Here is a 21,331-nt window from a genome sequence, read left to right as displayed (position 1 = left end):
TGGACCAGCACGATGATGCATGTACAGCCCCCCGATGGCAGCCACCCTGCTCTAAGGTCTGTGCTTTATGCTAATATTTCTAGTTAAGTTTTAGTAGGTGTAAATTACTTCAAGAGGAATAGACCAAATTCACGTCATATAGAAGCTGCAATCAAACAGGAAGCTGGTAATGAAAACGTGGTGGCTTTCCAGAGCTCCAAAGCCTATTCAAAGCTAAACTGCAGCAGCAGGGCCGTGCAGCACAGGGAGGCAGAGGGGGGAGGCCTGGCCTTGGATCCCAGCTCATCCTGGTCCTGCTCCCTGGAGCCAGCACAAAAGGGAGAATGCGTTGTCAGCATCTGCAGAGCAGCTTAATCTGACAGGTAAAACACAGTGCTGGACCTGCACGGCTGAAATAGAACACACATACACTATAGAGCTCAATTAATGTTTAAAGATACATTAACAATTATTTAAAAATTCATTAAAATATTCAACTTTATTAACAGTATATTTACATTTTTTTTCCTGCTCTTGGTCAACCATGGTGAATGTTCAAAGGTAAAAAAGCATTAAGCAATAACCACAAGATGAAAACATTTTAAACCTATACAATACTTTATACACAAATTTATACAAAGGAACACTTAAATAATACAACTGGACACAAAAATATACACTTTTAGAGAAATTCACATCAGTAATTGTATAAAGCTCTCTTCTTTACTAAGGGTCCTGAAAATTTAGGACTAAAACATTAGCTCTGTAATGCAAAAGGGTTATTGTGACAGTCCTCAAAGGCCACTATATAGCACACGGACATATTCAAGGCTATCAGCTTATATTTCAGTCTGTGTATTCAAGTTTTGAGGTCCTTTATGATTACGCAAACATCAGGAATATAGTGGTATAATAAACGGTGCTTAGGAAAGCAGAGTTTTAGAGCCAATATTAAAATTAGTAGGCTCAAAACACCCACTTAATATTTAAACAAGTGTTCGATACTACCGTTTATTCAAAAATAGAGTAAATGCACTTACATAAAAAATAACTTTTACTGTTCAGCAAGCGTGCTCATGTGATTTTTATATTAGTACAAACTTAAAAAAAACTGCCATATGACTTAAAATAAATGATACCAGTTTACCTTCTCCCTACTTGAGTACATTTACATTAAGGCTTTGAATCATCTGACCCAAGATTTTACGACAACATTAAAATGAGTGGGTCCGCATGGACACGAGTACGTCTCATTGAGACTCGGCGTGACTAGAATTAAAGCTCACCACCTTAAGGAAACAGAAGGACACATGCTCATGCCTTGACTCTATTCTTTTTGTCTCTGAACTAGAAAGTAAGGTTGAGTAGTAACAGTATTTCATGGCAAGCGACAAGTATGTAACAGTTTGTTTTTAAAAGCAAATTATTAATTCCATGGCAACATCTTTGGAGAAACCTTTTTTTTTTCATTCCTATGAACTTCATGCAGAAAGATAATTCTTAAGATTACCTTAAGAAATTACATTTTTGATGGAATTGGAATGTGTATCCCAAACTGCTGATGAAAAACAGTCTAAAAGATTTTCGTGGACTTTTGTCATACATTTGTATCTTGCAGTAATGGTTCCTTAGCCTCACCAGGAGTTTGTGGGCTGTGGGGATGGCCATGGCTGCCACAGTGTTTCTTCCAGTTGCTGGATCGTAGGTTTAGGTTTGTGTGTTCAGGAATAAACAAGGCAACAAGTAGTGCCAACAGCACAGAGCACGCTCCAAACAAGAATGGGGGTCCAGGGATTATAGAATTCTGAAAACAACAGTAACACCACAAAGTATTAATGAACCTTGAGACATGTTAACAGACTTCACTTGCTAATTACATACATTTCAAGAGTGGGAAGAACTTTTTATTGCTACACTATAGGCAATACAGTATTTGTCCCCAGGTGCAGTCTTCTAGAAGGAATATGGGAAGTGTTACATCGCAAGAATTAAGAGAGCTCTGATTAAGGTGTGCCAACATCCCTTTCCAGTGCAAGTTATTGCTGCTGAGTATCCTCAACAAATCTAGAGCTGTTAGGAACTAAAAAAATGCTGAGGGCTTGGTTAGAGGATTAAAGGAGAAATAAACAAAACTGTACAATGGCTAAGACGTAAATACAATGCCAGGGAGACAAGTGGGCTGCTGCAGTTATCAGTGCATCCCCCTGCACAAGGGTCCTCCACTGTCTAACTGCCATCAGCTCTGTCTTATGCCAACAGCCGTCTCCAGGGGTCAGTCCAAAACCTTTTTTTTTTAACACGCTTCATTTACAGTCAGCTTAACATGGAAAACAGCATCGCACTCCAGAACTGGTGGGCACATGTTGCCTTCCTAAATTCTATTTTTGGAATTAATAAGTAAAAGAAGAATACCTGTTGTAAATGGTATTGTGTGACCACACTACCTCCTGGTGGTGATTCAGGCATGGGGAGTTCATTCAGTTCAACATGAAATATATAGAATATAAAACCATAAAGTGCTGGTCCCAAACCATTGCACAGTCCTCTAATTCCTGTTATCATCCCTTGAACAACACCTGGAAAAAGTAAAATACACTGTTATCTGTCTATATTTATACATATATAATTATTTTTAACAGATTATCAGCAGATCAGTGAGACTTTAGTCAGTTCACCTTCCAACTGAGGCAAGCAGGAAAGCTTTTCTAAATGGTGTTGCACTACAGGTAAAAATAAACCAGGGGTGCAGAAAAGTTGTCATTATAGTATAATCGAGGGTTGGGTTTTTTTTTTCCATCTCCCTATAGGCACCAAGTAGTATTTATTGTGCTGTGCTCATTCAGAGACCAGTATATATACAATATGCATACAATGTCCTTGCAGGCAGTGTCTCAGAGAACACACTGTATGCAACCTGGACAACTGAACAATACTTTTGTCAAAAGTGAGGAAAGTAACCAGCATTTTATGTTTGCTAAATAGTTTGCTGCTGTTGGGACCTGTGGAACATTTTCCATCTGTGCCAGAGGGATGTGATACTCATGTATTACAGCTTTGAGGAACGTGGATTTCAACATGTGCCCTATGCTGGGGTGCGTGGCAGCTCTGTGCCACACCTGTCCTCACACTGTTCTCTGAGGAGAACCCACAGGATTAGGACAAAACCTACCCTGCTGGTCAGCGTCTGCCGTGCGTGAAACCAGCGCGCTCACTGCTGGGAACGTGATGCTGGACATGGCTGCGACAGCGCCGGCCGCCCACATCATCCTGCAAAACACACAGAGTCACTGCTCTGCGTCTGCAGGCGCACATGTATGTACACATGTACACCACTGAGGTGTCTCCCTTGGGTAAAGGATAAAATGCAGAAAAATACCGTGTTATTCAGACATTAAAGTGAAATGTACGTACCAGGGTTCTGATCCAAAGCCATACCATGCAAGTTGCAGTATTTGAAATCCCAGGCCCAGCAGGATGGTATTTTTGTTTCCAATGGACCGCATGAGTAAACTCAAAACTATTGTCTGGCGGAGGTTAAAAAAAAAAAAAGAAACACATTTTATTCTAAATGTTAAATACGTGCAAATAAATTAATTTTACAGAGACAAATCAAATTCTCCAAAAGCAGTATTTGCCAAGTATTCAGGAGCCTCTACAAAAAAAATAGTATTCATTTAGTGAGTATTTCAAAACAGTCACACAGGATATTTAGTTTTCCCAACACAATATATTTTGAATATTCATGAATCCACCCCTGGCTGGCCAGCTCTTTTGTCATCCAAGGTACAGGAACGGTGTTAATTGGCAGTGACTTAGAAGAACAGCTGCAGAAAGCTGAGTCCCATTTTTGGAACCACAGTATCATGGAAGTCACCAAGTGAATGAAATATGCAGCAGAACTTACCTGTGCAATAATGGAAAGAATCCCCAGGACTGCTATAAATGCCGCAACACTTTCAGATGAAAATCCCATTATCTATATTTAAAAAGGAAATTTGATTATTAACCTTAAAATGTGTATCATGAAGTCACAAACATCAGTGGGGGAATACAGAGTGCAGTAGACCAGTATTCAACTCCTCCCTAACTTAAAAAAGTGAGGTTTTTGTTTGTTTTGTAGTAATTAAATCAAGCAATTATACCAAAATAAAGGGGCATAACTAGAAAACAAGTAAATGGTTCATTCAAAACATTTTAAAAGAGTTTAACATAGTAAACATCATAGTAACCAAGAACAAGGCAAATGATTAAAAAAAATATAAGGAATTGTTTTCTTACTTGTTCATCTCTCTTTTGTCTCTCTAAAAAGAGACAAAAGCAACAGCAAGAGGACTTAAATCCTTAAAGCTGAAAGCTTTTCAATGACACTAATGATCTATACTTTCTGTATTAACTCAGCAATACTGAAAACTTTCCTACAAATTTGCTTGTGTTCAAATTCTTACCAAAACATTAAGTTACCTGTCTGAGGTAAAGGAAGAAGCTGGAATATTGACCTGCCTCTGGGAGGTAGGAAAGAAAGACTGTTATGCAGATTAGCAGCACAATCGAGTCCTGGCCGACTTTCTTCAGTGACTGTGGCAAGAAAGAAGTATAAAATGGTTAATGTTCATATTCTGAAAAGTTTACCTAGCAAGAGTTTGAAATGTCAACTAAAGAAACTATTGTGTGGTACCACCGAAACACCTGCATGTTTAGCAAGGTCATTGCAAAAGTATTAGCAGCAACGCAAGGTTAAATGTGAAAAAATACAGGCTTTGTTTTTGAAGCCTGAGATGCAGAAAACTCAGTCTTTCCTGTCTCAAAAGGTCAAGGTTTACAAATAACTCAATACTCCATATTTAAATCGCTTACTGCAAAAGGGTCAGCCTGTTCCCATGAAATGGGCGCTCCCCAGGATGCCGGCCGCATCTTCTCTGGCAGTGATTCTGGTACAGCAACAAGAATAAAACAAATGTCTAACAAGGCTATTGCTGTAGCCAGGACCACAACCAAGCTGTCTCCGTAGACTCGACCAAGGTAGGCACCGATAGCGGGGCTGGTGACCAAACTTGCCGCAAAAGTTGCTGAAACCTACAACAAATAACAGCTGGTAAGATTTGCAATTATTTAAGTCAACAGTATTATTACCCGCTTTTCCTCATTTTCAGAAGCCTAACCATTCTAATCATGCGGTGATTAAACGTAACCTTTGTCCTGTGACTATGTGGTAGCAGTGGTATGTTTTACAGACAAAAGTTTTCAAGAAAAGCTTTTTTTTTGTTTTGTTTCTGGACAGCAGTGTGAGGCTCACAGCTCTCTTACATGTACTGACATAATTAGGTGTAATTAACTATACACTCTGCTCATATCTCTGGGCAGTGATGAGCTGTATTTAATCTTCATATTAGCAAAATACACAAGGCCTGTTGAGAAAAAAATTCCATGTATTAAGAGCATATTAATCCAACTCAGCAGTGGATCTTCAGAGGGCAGTTTTCAGTTAACCAGCTGGCCTTGGTGTGAAAGGTGTTAACTGCCAAACTGAAGCACTTTTCTCAACACATCTCAATCTCTGACACATAAAGGCAGAAAGAAACTATTTAGTGCTACATCCACTGCTTTTGGCTCTTCCTGCTGAATATGACAATGGATTCTGTAACGTGAATGCAACAACTGACTTGCTAAACCATAACACATAGGGTTGTGAAGGCTCCCAAGATCTGGCAGGTTATTGGGAGATACTGAACAACTGGAGGTGAGTTGTAAGAACTTAAGACAGACAAGTTAACTCAGCTACACTTGCTCTGAAGTGCAGCAGTGTCACTGGAGACATGTGCAGGGGTGGTCAAGATACCACACAACATCAGTTCCAAAATTATCCAGAAACAAAAGGTCAGATTTTTTAAAAGATGACAGAGTAGTGCTAGTGTAGGAAACAGTGGTGGAATAACTGAAGTCCCTCAAATCACAGCATTAACACTGATGATAACTGTGAAGACAGCCATCTGAAACACAGCTTTTAACACGGTCATATGGTATTTCAACTAGAATCGGAATATTCAAGATACCCCAAACTAAAATCAACTTGCTAGAGAAGAACCCAAAATACAATTTTGAAAATCTTTACCTATTCAAGTATTTAGTACTGAACACCACAGAAACAGAACCAAAAAAATACATACCAAACCATAGGCCATGCTTCTTTCATGTTCTTGGGTTATGTCTGCTACATATGCAAAAACCACAGAAAACGTCACTGCAAAAACTCCAGAGACAGAGATAACAGCGAAGTACCACCTAGGAACATTATACAAAAATTAGAACAGCTAAATACAAACAAAAAGTCTCTACAATCCAAGTCCAGTCCAACAGTAAATCCTCTTGTCCAACTGATGGATTTTAAAACTTGACAGAAGTACAACGTTGCAGCAACATTTTAGGTTACAAATGGTTACCTCATGCACTAGCTAGCATTAGGCAAGGTTTTAATTTCTGGATAGCTGGTTAGTATTTGAGTACTATGGCCACAATAAAGAGCTGCAGAGTTTACCAGATAGCATTCTAGTATCTTTTGCAAACGTGCTGAAGTAGGAAGTAGGGCCTACAGCACAGAGCTCAGAACAGCAGCTCTTAAAATTTTGACTAAGGCATTTGGCCTCAGGGCATCTGCTTCAGTTTGGCTCTGTTCTCCCAGCTTTGCACTGAAGTAATAGAAAAGCTTCAACCTTCCATGGAACACAAACAATATTTTATCAACAATGCTACAAGCGTAAGCCTTATATGGTAACCTTGACAAGAAACGGCAAATCTAGTGTGAAAGTGTTTACTAACCATGGGCTGATCTTCATTAGTGGTATTGGTGCACAGGTGAAAAATACTGTTAGCAGCAAGAAGGACTTTCGTCCCCACACATCAGACAGGGCACCTATGAGTGGGGCACTGAGGAACGATAATAAGCCCTAAATGAAACAAAACTTAAGTTAAACCTAGGTGGTTAGAATTGTGACAGCCAACTGTACCACAATCTGAGAGCGGGCGGAGCTGTATTTTTATTCAAGTTGATGACTACAGTGCAATGCATCAAAGGCAATATGGTCAGGCATTACTAATCTGTCTCATGTCTAGTTACATAAAGTTTGAGATTTATTAACTCAGAGCTACACAAAATTCAAAATGCAGATGATCCAGTGATACTAGCATTTTCATAAACTGTGTTTTATAGCTTTATCTTTTTCTATTTCACATAAATGTAAGTAATTGAAAATACCCTACTGGAGCAACAGACATTAAGTAAAAAATTCTCAAATTTATTAATAAACACATTTGGGATTAGTGAATTACATTTTTATTTGTTGAACCCAAACAGCAGGTACAGAGCAAAAATATCTCATTAGAAGTGAAATGATACATATTTTGCCTTTTTAGGAATAATTTATTCCCATGCTTTGTTTATACCAAAAGGCTATATTAAAAAAACTATTGAATGTTGCTCTCATTTGTCAATGATTTCTATATTCCTCCCATCACTCACTTTAAATTGTACTTGTGATTAACTTCTGTCACCTTACCTTTACTCCTTGAATTAGACCATTCATTAGAAATGTATGTTTTGGGAAGGTTTCATGCAAAACCTGGAGAAGAAATACAAACACTGTCATTTACTATTAACCATAAATATTGCTCATGATGCATCCAGCTTCTACAGTGGCACGCCCACAGTAGTTTTCTGTTTTCATAGAACATAAAGAGAAAAAGACACCACGAATAATCTATTTAATCTTTAATTCACATGGAAGTTACTTTGAGATTTTAGCTGTACTTGGTAGAGGCCTTGGTTCTCTCAATATCTTGGGAAGGATTCAGGTCTTCCAACCTCCTTGTCTGAAATCTAAATAGGCCACAGAGAACCTAGAACGTGATCTCAAACCAGACTCTCCACACATTACTGTGTCATCTGGTGGGGGCGGGGCTGGGGAGAGAGAGGAGAGACATCATCATTCTGAAGTGTCTCTCAGTTTGGTGATGAGAGCCTGGATACACAGGTTAAAACAAGCATCTCTCTCAGTCTAACCTGTGTTATGTGAGGTGGGTTCCATTCAGTGACCAACGTGCAGTTTATATCCAAGAGACTGTTCATGGTTAACATCGGCTTACACAGCCGCACCAAGACTGCATTTTAAGTGGAGTTTGCTTGGAGATCTTTAGGCCTTTGGTCCTTTTAATTTGTAAGCATGTGTCACTCTCAAAGATTAAATCCAAACAGAAAGCAACCAACTACATTAGAAAATAATTTGGTACAAACATGTTGGTATGACTGTCTTGCTAATCATAGGGAAGCTTCGACTGGTGTAACAGGGTCTGAGCTCTGAAGCTTCCATTTAAAGCACAGCCAGGTCAGCAAACATCTCCCTACCTACACACACATGCTTGCATAATTTTACCCAATTTAAAGTGTATTTTTGTCCTTACATTTGTAATGTGCCAACTTTTTGTAGCATCTTGAAAGGAAAGATAATTTCATTACTGTCTTACTGACTTCAAGTCAGAAAATAATTACATGTAAGCCTGAGTGTTAGCAGACTTGCATGTAAAGAGCTACGCTGCATCATTACACTGCTTTAATGAAATAATTTAAAATTCCTGATTCCATGTAAAAACACAAAACTTTTCACCTGCACAACAGAACAGCTCAATGATATATAGTTTTCATTTAATTCAGAAGAATTTAATTCAGTGCCTTTGCAGTAATTGCCCCATATCCCATACAGGGGAAAAAAAGCTTAAACGTATCACTCACCACCAGAGTGGGTGCTGTCAAGAGCCCCCAAGCAAAAAACTCCAAGAAGATCACTATCACAGCATGGTAGACACTAGGTGAACCTATTCCTTGAGCCTAAAAGAAGAGAAAAAACATGTAATTAAAACAACTAACAATATATCATAGTAAAGAGAAATGCATATGAACACTATGAACAGAAGATTAAAAAATGAAGGAATACAGTTACTCAACCTAACTGGTACTTCGCAGCTAATATCCTGAGGTGCCTTAATCCTCCACAGAATACAAAAGGCGCTCCCATCTCAAAAAATAAACCACTTACACTGCCAGTCTGGGAAACAAGGATGCTACTGAAAGCAGAATCAGACTCTTATTTGGAGAATTAGTGTCTTTTCCTTGAGAAAAATGCTTAAGCCCACACAATGCTGCAGGGAAAACAGGTTTTCATAATTTCAAAACATGGCAGAGTGCTTGCACTTGGCTATCCCAAAGTCTAATTACCTGGTCTATCAAACAGCTTTCAAGTACTTCTGTTAGTAAAAGGCAGCATGGTTGAGTTCAAAACTTTGATAGCTCAAAATCAAGAAAAACTGAAATAATTAACACCAGAAATTAATCTCAGGAACAGCATGGATCACTTCCCAAACATTGACAGCAGGCCTATTAGCTACAATGTGCTTCAAAAGTAGGAAGAGATCTAGATGAAAGACTTGAAATAAGGAACTTCAAATACTTTGGTCATTTGGTATAATCAGAAGTAGCATTTGAGGAGAACAAAAAGAGCATGGGTGGGACAACCTGCTCATCTCCCAGACTCTCTAAATGCTACCCTGTCAAACAACATGTCAAAGTTAATCATTTGCAAATTGAGGAAACGATGCACCAATTATTTTCATATGAAGGCAGCAGTATGAATAAGTAATCAGAAATTTCATATGCATTCTTTATGCGTAGAAGTGCTGCCTTAACATCTACTTTCCTGGCCTTGTGTGAAGAGGAGTTACTAACAGAGTAGTGCTGATGTGACAGACCCAGCACTTATAATGAGCAACACACACAGGCTGAAATCCTGAGCTGCTTCTCAAGAAGGCTCAGAGGGATCTTACCAACATGTATAAATATCTGATGGGAAGGAGCACAGATGACACAGCCAGACTCTCATCAGAGGCATTCAGTGACTTAAACCTTGAACAAAACAAACCCCTGGAAACAAGCAGCCCAGTGAGGCTGTGGAACTTCCGTCCCCAAACCTGACTGGTCATGGCCCTCAGCAAACTGCTCCAGCTGACCCTGTTATTAGAGATGTTCAGAGGTGCCCTCCAATCTCAAATGCTATGCAATTTTAAGTTTTGGTTAGGTAATACTAGAGTCTTTCTTTTATTGCAAGATCTATGCAAGTCATACTTAGCTTTTCTGTATTTCCAACACAGAAGAAAAAAAGCCTTTTAAACAACTGTAGGAAATAAATACAGAAGATCGCACTGGCCATTCACCCCTATTGCTAGAAAAGATCATAATTTTCAAAAGTAACCGTATCAATATATAAAAGGTGAGCTACAAAAGCACCTTAGCACTGTGCTGTTTTTCTTTTTCTTTCCCAGGCTCTCTTCAGTAAATACAGACATCATACCATACAGCTCTTTCTGCTGTTTTTTCATGCTGTTCTCTTAAGGAGGTAAATTAACAGTCTTTATAGGTACAGAAACTGGCTATAGTTATCTTCACTTCCCACAATTCTTTTCCCTTTCCACCCACAATGCTTATTTTAGTTTTGGGCTAAAAACTGATCCAGCTCAGCACAAACTGCAAGCAATGATCTTAGTTGTCTGCCTCAGTCTGATACAGAAAATCAGGTTCATTATTGTAGTCCCCAGATTCCTGTCACGTTACCAGCTCATGACTCCCAAGGCATTACAGATGCTGAGGAGTCATGAGCCATGCCTGGCCCTCCAAGCCCAGGGCTCAAAAGCACCTCCATTCTGTTCGCACACAGCAAACACAGACTGACTCTGTGCTGCCCTTGTCCAGCTCTGGGCAGCTACCCAGAGATCCCACACAAACCAAACCAGCAGAATGAACCCTGGGCTTGTCCTGCATGGCTATCAATTGTTGGCGGCTGTAATCAGCCCAACTAGATGTTTCTGTTTCATTGGCAGATGTGGATCCTGAGAGTTTAGCTTTCTTCCTGCTAACACTCATCACAGGTACTTAAAATTTGTCCTTATCTATAAAAAATTAAGTCATTTAGTCACATCTAGATCATCACCTCTGTAGCTATTTTTCAAGATGGTTGCAACCATAAAGTATCAAAAATACTCCTGAGGTGGAAGAAATAGTGAAGATTAGAAGTGGTTACATTACAGTGCATTAAGATATATTATGTCCATTCAGTACACAAGACCTAAGTACTAGTCTGATGTACTCTCACACCCCAACACGAACAGATGTTGGGTATTCAGGCCCCTCTTACTCCACAAACCCCCCCTGCTGTGCTTTACAAACTGCCTAATGCAGTGTCATGTAATGTAACAACCCCAGTGCAACCACATCGGAAGACCTTACACCTGGAGATAAAAGATACAGAGCCTCTGTGTGAACAACCTGGAACAGAGATGTTCCAATCAGAGTAACAGCAACCCTTCTTATGTTTGGCAAAATCTATGGCACAAAATAGGGCTCTAAGTGCCCCCTTTCTCTAGTTAGAAAATGTCTTTAACCAAACACTTTCTACTGTCAGTCATGCCAGTCAGAAAAAGCGTATGTGCCAGGCAACCCTAAGAACACACTTCTAACAACAGAATAACTATCAAAGCAACAAAGGCATCGGATATAAGATCACAGCTGCTGCTCCTCGGCTAGAAGAGGTACCAAATGTCATACTAAGCTCTAATTCTTTCCAGCATTGCCCAGACATGCACCTCCTAACTCATTTATTGAGCACTTGAAAAATGCATAATCTTACATAAAATGAATTCCAACTGGCCATAAAGGAAGGCAAAATTAACGACAGGGTTGAAACCACTTCACTGGTGTTACTGCCTCTCCTGTGACAACACAGACTTGAGTACACATCCCATTGTCTTCTGTGATACAGCTACTAAGCTGCAGAAAGACCACCACAAAAATACCACCAGACACCAACCCAACCTCCTGCACCACCCACCGCCTTGCCAAGGGGATCCAGCATAGTATGGGCGGGAGAACAGCTTTGCAGAGGCAAGGTTTCATTTCCATATCAGTGATTATAAGTAACAATAAATTGACAGAAGCTCTCCATCAGTAAACTCTTTTTGTCTGTGACACTGCCCCACTGCCAGCAAAAGAGTCACAGGGTTTTATGTCAAATAATTTCAAAATAAACCAATCAGGCTGGAAACTGTACACTTAGATGCACAATTAATTACTGGTTTGCCAGTTAGAGACATTCAAGGCATGAGCAATTTTCATTTATCAGTTTCCCACGATGTCACATAGCATGTTGGGTAGCCAAAGAAACTAAGGAAACTGAGCACGGAAGGCTAATTAAATGTTCCAGCAAAAAAAAACAAAACAAACAACCCAAGCATAAAGATTTTGCTGTCATTGTAAAGAAGACTGCACTACCAGACTTTATAACTTTAAAAATGTATTTAAAGCGAATTCTCAAAACATTTATTTGGAAGTAGTAAATATCTCAAACTGGTGTTTTTGTTATCTAACAACCATCTGCATACCTTCATCTAATGTTAATAGCTCGCTTTTCCACTGCTTTAAAAACAACTGAAAATCATGCAGAACTCACAGAAGTTTGCACTCTGCTTTTGAACTGGTGGGAAACACTGATACCAAATGCAGTTACTGTAATATCCTTTCGCCTCTCTTGGCAAAGGAAAGTGAAAATTGAGAGATAAAGGAGGCTTGGAAGTATACTCTCTTTTAATCAATGATTACCCCAGAGAGAAATTTGAAAGCACCATGTCCGACGAGTAACAACATTTACTCTGCTTCTACTAGTAATTCTAAAATATTTGCATTTAACATTTGTACAAGGTAATCTCATACATTTCTGTCTTTAAAAAGAGCAGGAAAACATGTCCTGGAAAACAACATCTATCACTGGAATTAGTTTTGCTTCTTACCACTAAGTAATCCAGGCTGTTGGTCACCAGTTCAGTGAACAACTATAACGACTAACACCTCCCTCTTCTCCAGTATTGTTCCAAAAACAAACTGAAAGGCTTCCAGCAGTTCAGTCTGTCAAGATGTCTCTTTATTTGAAATACTAATACTGTATTTAGAAGAGTGCACATCAAAGCCACACAACGTTACACAGCTGAAAAAATCCAGGGCCACTGATACATTTGAAGTAATGCTACTCATCAACTGAAAAAAAAATCAAGCTACAGCAGCTGAAACATTTAACAACTCCCCTTTCTTTTTAAAACTGATACATTTAAGAGGAAGCAAGACAGTGGGAGGGAGCTGCAAAACACTTCTTCCAGGCACCCTTTATGGGACTGCTCTGATGCAAGAGTTTGTCCCGCTCGTCGGCCTGTTCCTTCTCAGGCTGCGGGAGGAGAGGCCGAAGGTGCCGGTGACCCGCTCCCGTGCGGGCAGAGCCCACTCCGGCGGGCCCGCCCGCTCCCGCGGCCCTTCCCAAGGCCCAACGGCCGCCCGCGCGCCCCCACCGCTCGCCAACCGCCGGGTCCCGGCAGCGCTTCCTGCCGCAAGGCGTCACTTACAGAACATTCAGTGCAAAGCTGGGCTCGAGCACTTGCTGCTGGCCTCGCACACGAGAGCCGCAGCCACCTGTGCCTCAGCCCCGGGCCGCCGCTGCTCTGCCACCCGGCCCGGGCAGCGCGGCCTGCACTGAGCAGCGGCACTGACGAAGCGACTCGAGCGAGCGTGACGCCCTCACAGGTGCTTCTCGGGCAACTGCCTCACGGAAACCAGCCCGGGATGCCGAGCGAAGCCATGGCGGCCGCAGCAACCCGCCGCATAAAGAAACGGAAAGCTAGCCGGAGCTCGGCCCGCCGCCCCGCAGCACGGCCCCGCCAGGCCCGCGGGCCCACCGCCCGCCCCGCACCTGCCGCGGGGCCCTGCCCGACGGCTGCCAGCTCTCCGCACGGCCGCGGGACTCGGGGCCCCGCCGCCGCCAGTTCGCCCCACAGCCGCCCCCCTGCCCCCTCCAGCTCGCCCCACAGCCGCCCCGGCACCGCCCGGCCTCACCGTCCCGCCGTCCTTAATGATGATCTTCTTGGCCAGCATGATACTGCGGTTCACGGCGCGTTTCTTCTTCTTCCCCCCCTGGGTCATTTTACCATCCTACAGCCCCGGGGAGGAGCGGGGGCAGCAGCGGACCCTCCCCAGCAGCCGGGCCTTCGCCTCCCCTCCCCGCGCGGCCACCGCCACCGCTCACGCACCCGGCGCCATCTTGCCCAGCCACCCCCAGCGCGAGCCGCCGCCGCGCATCACGCGATCACCCCATTGGCCGGCCGGCGGTCACGTGCGCCCGGCCGCCCCCCCGCCCCCGGGCCCGCCGCCAGCGCCTCGGCTGTTCCCTTTCAAAAATCCGATGGTCAGGGTTGGGAGAAATACCCACGTTTTAAAAACGAAATAAAAGAGGAGACACTGCTGCCAGAAGCCGTGCGGCTGGCTGTGACGCGGCAGAGGGCTCGGTGCGGCGGTGGAGCCCCCGTCACTCCGGGCGGAGCAGCCTCCGCCTCCCGGCACACCGAGCCCACCTGCGCTGCCGGACACGCTCCACTTCGTTTCCCATCTGGACAACGCTGGGATTTTGAAACACGTATCGCGGCCTCTTCTGCCCCTCAGAAGCCTCAGTTTCTCTCCCGGTTCCGCAGGCACCGGGCCGCTCCCAGCCCCTTCCTCCCGGCCCGGGCTGCCCGAGGGGCCTGCAAAGAAGGAGCAAAGCCCCACACTTCTTACTGGATACACCTGTTGGACACCGAAAGACGTTTCCACAGCCCAAGTACACAACCACAGATATAATCCATCTTAAAAATCCAACTTGGAAACGTTCTGCTTTCTTATTCTCAAGATTTAAGTTAGCTTGTGAAAGCTTTGGCAACTTCAAACAGGCAGGTCATTTCAGGTTCTGATTTACCACAGAGCCTATGGGTAATAAGATAACAGGGATGAGCTTTCCCAAGGCATCATACCCACTAGTGGAGGAAATCCTTTAGAAACATGTACTATTATTGTTATTATTAATTATTCTGTGGCTTAGAGTTTAAATTCCTTCACTGCTGATGTCTGGCAGCACTAAACAGAGCAACATCTGTCCACGTGCAGTACTATTACATTTACGATCTCAGACACAACTCTCCATGGCTACATGCACATACCACTCTTTTCCCTATGTTCTTCACTCAGTCCTCCACCTGCCAGCCCTCTTGCTGCATATCCCTGCCTCCCCAGCTCCTGCCACATCCCTGCTTCCCCCAAAACTTCAGCCACATGCTGACATCTTCCCTGTCCATACAGGGGCTGCTGTGCGGAACCCCAGCCCTGACACACACAGCTGTGCTCCAGCTCCCTCACAGCACCGACACCACTGTGCTAACAAAGGAGTGTAAGTCAAGCACCACTAAAGATCATGGGGGCTTATTGACCATAAGACCAAGCACCCTTTTATCAAAATGCAGCTTTTAAGGAATTTAGAATTCCATAGGTGTAGCCCTACTCAGGCCAATGGATCTATTCTGGTCTTACCGTGAGCCAAACGCAAGCAGGCTCCAGCTCATGACACAAAGTGTGTCTCTACTGGGCTACTCACAGGGGAAAAAGGATGTTTGCAGCCATTGCTACTATCAGTAATTTCTTACAAGTCTTAATAAATTATGCCAAGTATGTGACAATTCTGTTCCAGGGTTCCTCACCCCTTCTACTTGAAAAAAGGGGTCCAAAATACTGGCATGGTTTCAAATCTACTCCTTGGAGAGAGTGCTGTTACATTTTGGTGGGAAAGTCACACACAGACATGTACATGACATGTAAGGTAGTCACATAAAAAAGTTAACACAACTACACCTCGAAGACATTTTGTAACTCGGCTGATTAAACAGCTGTTTTTCCATCCACACCTTTATGTTAGATCAACCCTGTTATCAATGTCATTATCTCAAAATAAATGCATCTTATATATCAAGTTCACTTTCGTAGGGTGAGCAGATGACTCAAGTAAGAATTGCTAAATATAGAACAAACTCTAGATAAATATGACATGCTTTTGCTGTCATGAATTTCAGCCAGCTACACACTTTCAAATATCAAACTCCACTTACCTATGTAAGTCTTGACTTAATCCACTCTGCCATTATTTGAGACACAAATTCCCGACAAAGACTTAATCTCCTGAAGAAGAGAAAAAAATTTGTCTTTTACATCTCAACACCTGTAGTGTTCAACCTTCTATACAAAGTAAGTGCATAATAGTACCTGCTAGCTGTAGAAGACATCACCATCTTTGCAGAAGCAGAACGAAAACAGCCGTTATCTTCTCCCCAAGGGAAAGCCTTGCTGCTAAAGCACAGACAGAAGATGGTTTCAGTTATGACTCCTACAGATTGCTTTTAGGCCAAACTTGAAGAACACTGTCCCCTGCATCCCAGTACTCTGTACCACCTATGCTCCTGCAGTTAGTTGATGAATAATTCATTTCTGTCACCTAATGGCCTAAAAATTGCAGTTTAAATCATGCTGCATGTGATCACTAAAATCAGAGCAGAATTGACCAAGGCATTTGACAGAAATGAACATTATTGGTGCACAGCTGGTGAAGTGACCTGTTTTTATTACATATCTCTGAAAGGGCATGGAAATGTGTTATCCACCATCCACAGTAATGTGTTTGTGAACTCTGTTCAGGTCTTTGATATATTGTAATGTATAGCTATACAAAACCTCAGCTCTAAATTGTGACACGAAGCAATGGATTGTGTTGTATTCTAGAGGATATATTGTATGGTACTTTCTACTGCTGTCAAAGTTCAATATTTAAAATGGGGGACGGAGGGGAAAGCTACGGAATCTAGCTGGCTCCTGGTAATTTCTGGCAAAACTCTCCAAAAAGGATTAAAGTGTTTTACAATTGCACACCATACTATATCTTGGTATGTGATACACAGATGCTCCCTACCAACTCCAGTTCAGGAACCACAGTCCTGTGTAAGGAGATGAGGCTTTTGGGCCCAAAGAGTACAGAGACACACTGTCACAGGAACACTGCTGGAATGTGATTCACGACGAGTCATGATACCGTGGTCAAAAAGAAGCATGTCTAAGTAAAAATTAAATTTCTCAGAAAATTCAGTAAGCTGTATGTTGAAAGGTACCGCTAACGACCATCTTATAATAGACTGTTTTATTTCTGCTAAAGTGTATAAGGCAAACTTCTCTATTTACAAAGCTCCCAAACATTTTAATATCATATTCTTAATAAAGACAGTGCTTCATTTTAACCAGTTCATTACTATAGTGACATTATCTACACATACAGGAGAAAAAAAAATACAGTATGTTACCTCAATATGGAGGTAACTGTACGAGGTCATGTAAGATGCATTCTATGGTTCGGCAGTGTTATACCAAAAAAATAACGTGTTTCCAAACTGCCTGGAAACCATCCATTAGAATGGTATTCACTATAATCACACATAAATATCAACATCAACATATAAAAATATCCTAAGATTACCTAAGAAAACCTTGCTAAAATGTTTGAATACATGATTTATATTTGGGCTTATATATTTAAAATGAAATTTAAAATATATTGACAATAAAGACAAACTTTAAAAAAATCTGAACTGTTACTCATAGCAGCAAATCCAAACATGCTTAGCATATATGCAATTCTTACTGAGCTATAAATTGCTAATGAAATGAAATGAATATGTCTAATTGCAGCCAGAACAATGATGGAAGGTCTTCTAGAAAGAGTTATAAATTCATCCAGTGGGAAATGATTAGAAAAAGTTATGAACTCAACTGAACAGAAATTTGGATTCACAGTAACCAGAGCAGAAGATATAATCTAATTAATCCCACTTATTTTGCTGCATTTTCCCCTGCGTTTTTTTAAGTAAAAATATCTTAGTTCTCGATATCTAAAAATATATAATGAGCTTACCTGGAAGGAGTGGAACTCTTTAGTAACTTCCTGTGGAAAATACTGAGCTTTAAAGATAAAAGAACAATGAAAATAAAGGCAAGGAGACACTTCATGGACTTTCTTAAAATAGCTGGACACCATAGGTAATGATGCACTACCACATACATGGTATAACACCATGTTATAGGGAAATGTTACCTTTCTAATACCCAAAACCCCCTTAATGCTTTTTAGTATCTCGCTGTTACAAATCATGGATTTCAGAGAAGAAAACCATGAATAATCTTCCTCACTGACCGTATATAACAGGGAACATTGTCAACAGGAGGAAAATTAACAACTTCAAACTTGGAAAATGATGATTGTTTAAATACAACAGAATATGCACAGCTGATAAGGAAATACATTAAAATATGAAAGTTACTGACAACAAAAACCAGAAGAAATGCAGCATTTCATTTATCAATTTTAAAACAATTTAACAAAATCCATTACAGTCTTTCGAATTACAGCCATGAAAATAAGTTAGGAACACAAAACAAATACGTACTTCTAAAAACCTGTGAGAGGACTGCATGAGCAACTGAAATGCAAGCATATGCTACCAGAATAAGATTTTTTTGAGGAAAAATAAAACAATAGTTTGTAAAAACTTACAGGAAAAACCCCAAGGTGCTATATTGTAGAAGCCAGTTCTAGAATATTAATCTACACATCATTAAAGCAAACAAAAAGGGTCACTTTCTTATAGTTTGTCCAAAACAAAGAAGTTGAATAGAACTATAAAATTACCTTAATTCTTTGAGAAAAAAGATTACTGGGCACTTGGGGATAGCATAGAAATAGAATGTTTAAAGGAAAGTTTCTCTTACTAGATTAGACTCAAGATTTTTCACCACTGAACGGCTGATTTATTTTGCTTTGAAGACAGTTCTCAGTTTATTGTTATCTGATAATTTATCATGTATCCCAGAGATTCTCAAATAAAACTACCAAATATCCAAGTATTCAATAAATACTAGTACTCTCATTATGCAAGTCTGAGGGAAAAAAAAAATCACATAATTAAGTTATTGCAAATAAATACCTAGCTAAACTTTATAAATATTTAAATAAAATTTTTCTACATATAGGTTATCCTTCTAAATATACAACTAAACTAACAAATCCATTGTCTAAAGGACAGAAAAATAGTTCAGAAAGACAGGTTTATTTTTGCCAAGTTAGACTCCTAGATTGCTTTTACAGGAAACTCACAGCACGCTATCCCCTACTTCCCAATGCTCTGGGCTAGCTACGCTTCTTTGGTTAGTTAATGGGTTATAAACTTAAAACTGCCTTTTTTATTTTTAATTTTAAAATTCAGATACAGAAGTATCTCAGTGAGAAAATGTTCAGATGCTCTGAGATTGCAAAGGCTACAGAAAACAGTAAAACCCTCCTCAAATCCTTTCTGCTCTCAAGAAACATATGGTGTCTTCCCTCTGTCCAGAGTGACGCTTTTCAGCCTGGTGCATCTCTAGGCAAGAGTCTTTCTTCAGCCTGCAACGGGCTAAAGAAAGAGAGCTAAAAAAGCAAATTCATATTCCCTTTATAGCAACAAGTGGATGAAGAGATCTATCCTTCTACTGGAAAATTTAATGGAACTGTAATTGAAATAATTGAAAGCGTGGAAGAGTCACTGGACTATGACAGGAGTTACTACTCCATAGTACAGTAGATATATTGTTTTCAAAAGCAAAGAGCACATATTCCTGTTCTTTCCTTTAAACTGATCCTTATTGACAAATATTGACAGGTGGACCTGAAATATTAAAACTGGGTTTTATGTTACAGAACTCCAGTGGTTATTTGGCCAATTTGGTCCCTTCCTGCACCACTGGTTTTAAGTGTTCTCCTCAGCCTGCTCCATATGTATTTTGGAAAAATTTCTCAAGAAGTAACCAATTATATTGCCTGAACATTTCCACTACTGTGATTCATGAAATTAAAAGCACTATCATGCAGGCCAAACTCCAGTTCAGATTTTACTGCCAACACTTCTCAGATCATTTCAGAGTCATGCACTTCCCATTCCACACTAAGTGATGCTGGGAGCCATTGGTCTATATCTTACCTGAGGCTGTATTTCAGTGGCAAAATGACTAAATTTAATTTTTCAAGGATTTTGCCACACTGAGTGATATAGGTAAAAGGTTTAATATTAACATAGAATGCTAATTTAGGGTAATACAGGATAGTTTTGACTATTGAGAAGTGGAGCTCCTGCAATTATGGCTTGCTAGGATAGATTCACAGTTCAGAGCTTAGCAAGCCCTTGCTGTAATCCTGAAATTTCCTTGCTCTGATATGATAAACAAACACAAATTTGATAATCTATGTCACTGCTAAGAAGGAAAACACTATTTTTACTTGGCTGACGTAAGTGGAATTTTTCCTTTCCCATTTACAACACTTCATTAAAAAAAAATCTCAGAGCACTCTTACAGAATCTCCTTGCCAATCCACCACTAAAATTTGGAAAAGATGATCAGGTACTTTGGTAAACATTTTAAAACATCTCTCTCTTCACAACGTGTTCATTTGCACAAGTGAGAAAGAGCATGAGGGGGAAAAAAGGAAATAATACCTTTTTACCTCTTGCCATTCTACAGGTAAGGGACTATTGGTATGTTTTTGTATAAATCTGTACCTTTGTAAGTGTAATACGTGGATAAGAAGTCACTCTACCTTAATATCCATGAATAGGTCTCCTGAAAACAAGTCATTATAAAGACAGCTTTTTTTGTTTAGTAGCTCTGGCATTTTTTTTTTGGTGTTTCTGGCTATAAGAAAATATTTCAACAAGTGTTCATAATTGCATCTAGGTTTCTTTGTGAAGTTTGGTGGTTTTTTTGGTTTAAAACAGCAGAACAGCATGCTTTTATATTTACCTATTGCACTATTAATTACTTTTCCATTAAGTTTCCTATTAAAGTATTTCCACTAGTAGATGGAATAGCTCCAGATAAACCATTTTGGTCTGTTGGCTCAAAGACTTCCAGAACAAAAAAATAGTAATAAAAAACAATAATCTCTAATGAAGCCATTACATAGAAATGTACTGAAAAAGCCTTGGAGAGTTCATGAGTAAACAACACTTGTTTAAAAAACACCTCTGTAATAAAGTACAGTACAGTATACGGATGATATACCATAATAGCTCCAGGTGGAGCTGTTACAGACAACAATAATGCATTTAGAATGTTTATTATGGACTTTTTAAAAAAATGTGGTTAAAAAAGTCCCCAGAGGATATTTAAAGCATAAAAACTACTTTAAAGGTTCTACCAACAAGTTTATAATCAATAAAAATAAAAAGAATGAACATTACATTGGAGCAAGCACTCCATCATAACCTGCTCTTAGTGCAGTAACCTCTGGCCTGTGTCCACAGAGATATTGCATCTGGTGGAACACTACAGGCTGTCCTGAAGGCT

The 21,331-nt window shown here is 40.4% G+C and overlaps 1 protein-coding gene across 2 annotated transcripts; it reads right to left on the bottom strand.

Annotated features, from left to right (window-relative positions):
* Positions 1–409: 409 nt before the first annotated feature.
* Positions 410–14,144, bottom strand: MFSD14A (major facilitator superfamily domain containing 14A). Of its 2 annotated transcripts, none has more exons than XM_080348777.1 (12): positions 13,949–14,144; positions 8,759–8,854; positions 7,530–7,592; positions 6,793–6,920; positions 6,144–6,258; positions 4,834–5,052; positions 4,441–4,554; positions 3,884–3,955; positions 3,415–3,503; positions 3,149–3,246; positions 2,392–2,555; positions 410–1,783 (listed from the first exon to the last, which is right to left on the bottom strand). In XM_080348777.1, exons 1-12 carry the CDS (start codon positions 14,033–14,035, stop codon positions 1,577–1,579), a joined length of 1,452 nt encoding a protein of 483 aa, XP_080204903.1. In that variant the 5' UTR covers positions 14,036–14,144; the 3' UTR covers positions 410–1,576. The 2 variants fall into 2 exon arrangements, with proteins under 2 accessions (XP_080204903.1, XP_080204902.1); XM_080348776.1 differs by having other exon boundaries at positions 411–1,783; positions 3,391–3,503.
* Positions 14,145–21,331: the final 7,187 nt, after the last annotated feature.

The sequence above is a fragment of the Nesoenas mayeri genome (genome assembly GCF_963082525.1).
Source record: "Nesoenas mayeri genome assembly, chromosome: 8".
Lineage (NCBI taxonomy): Eukaryota > Metazoa > Chordata > Aves > Columbiformes > Columbidae > Nesoenas > Nesoenas mayeri.
This window is presented reverse-complemented; position numbering and strand designations above follow the sequence as displayed.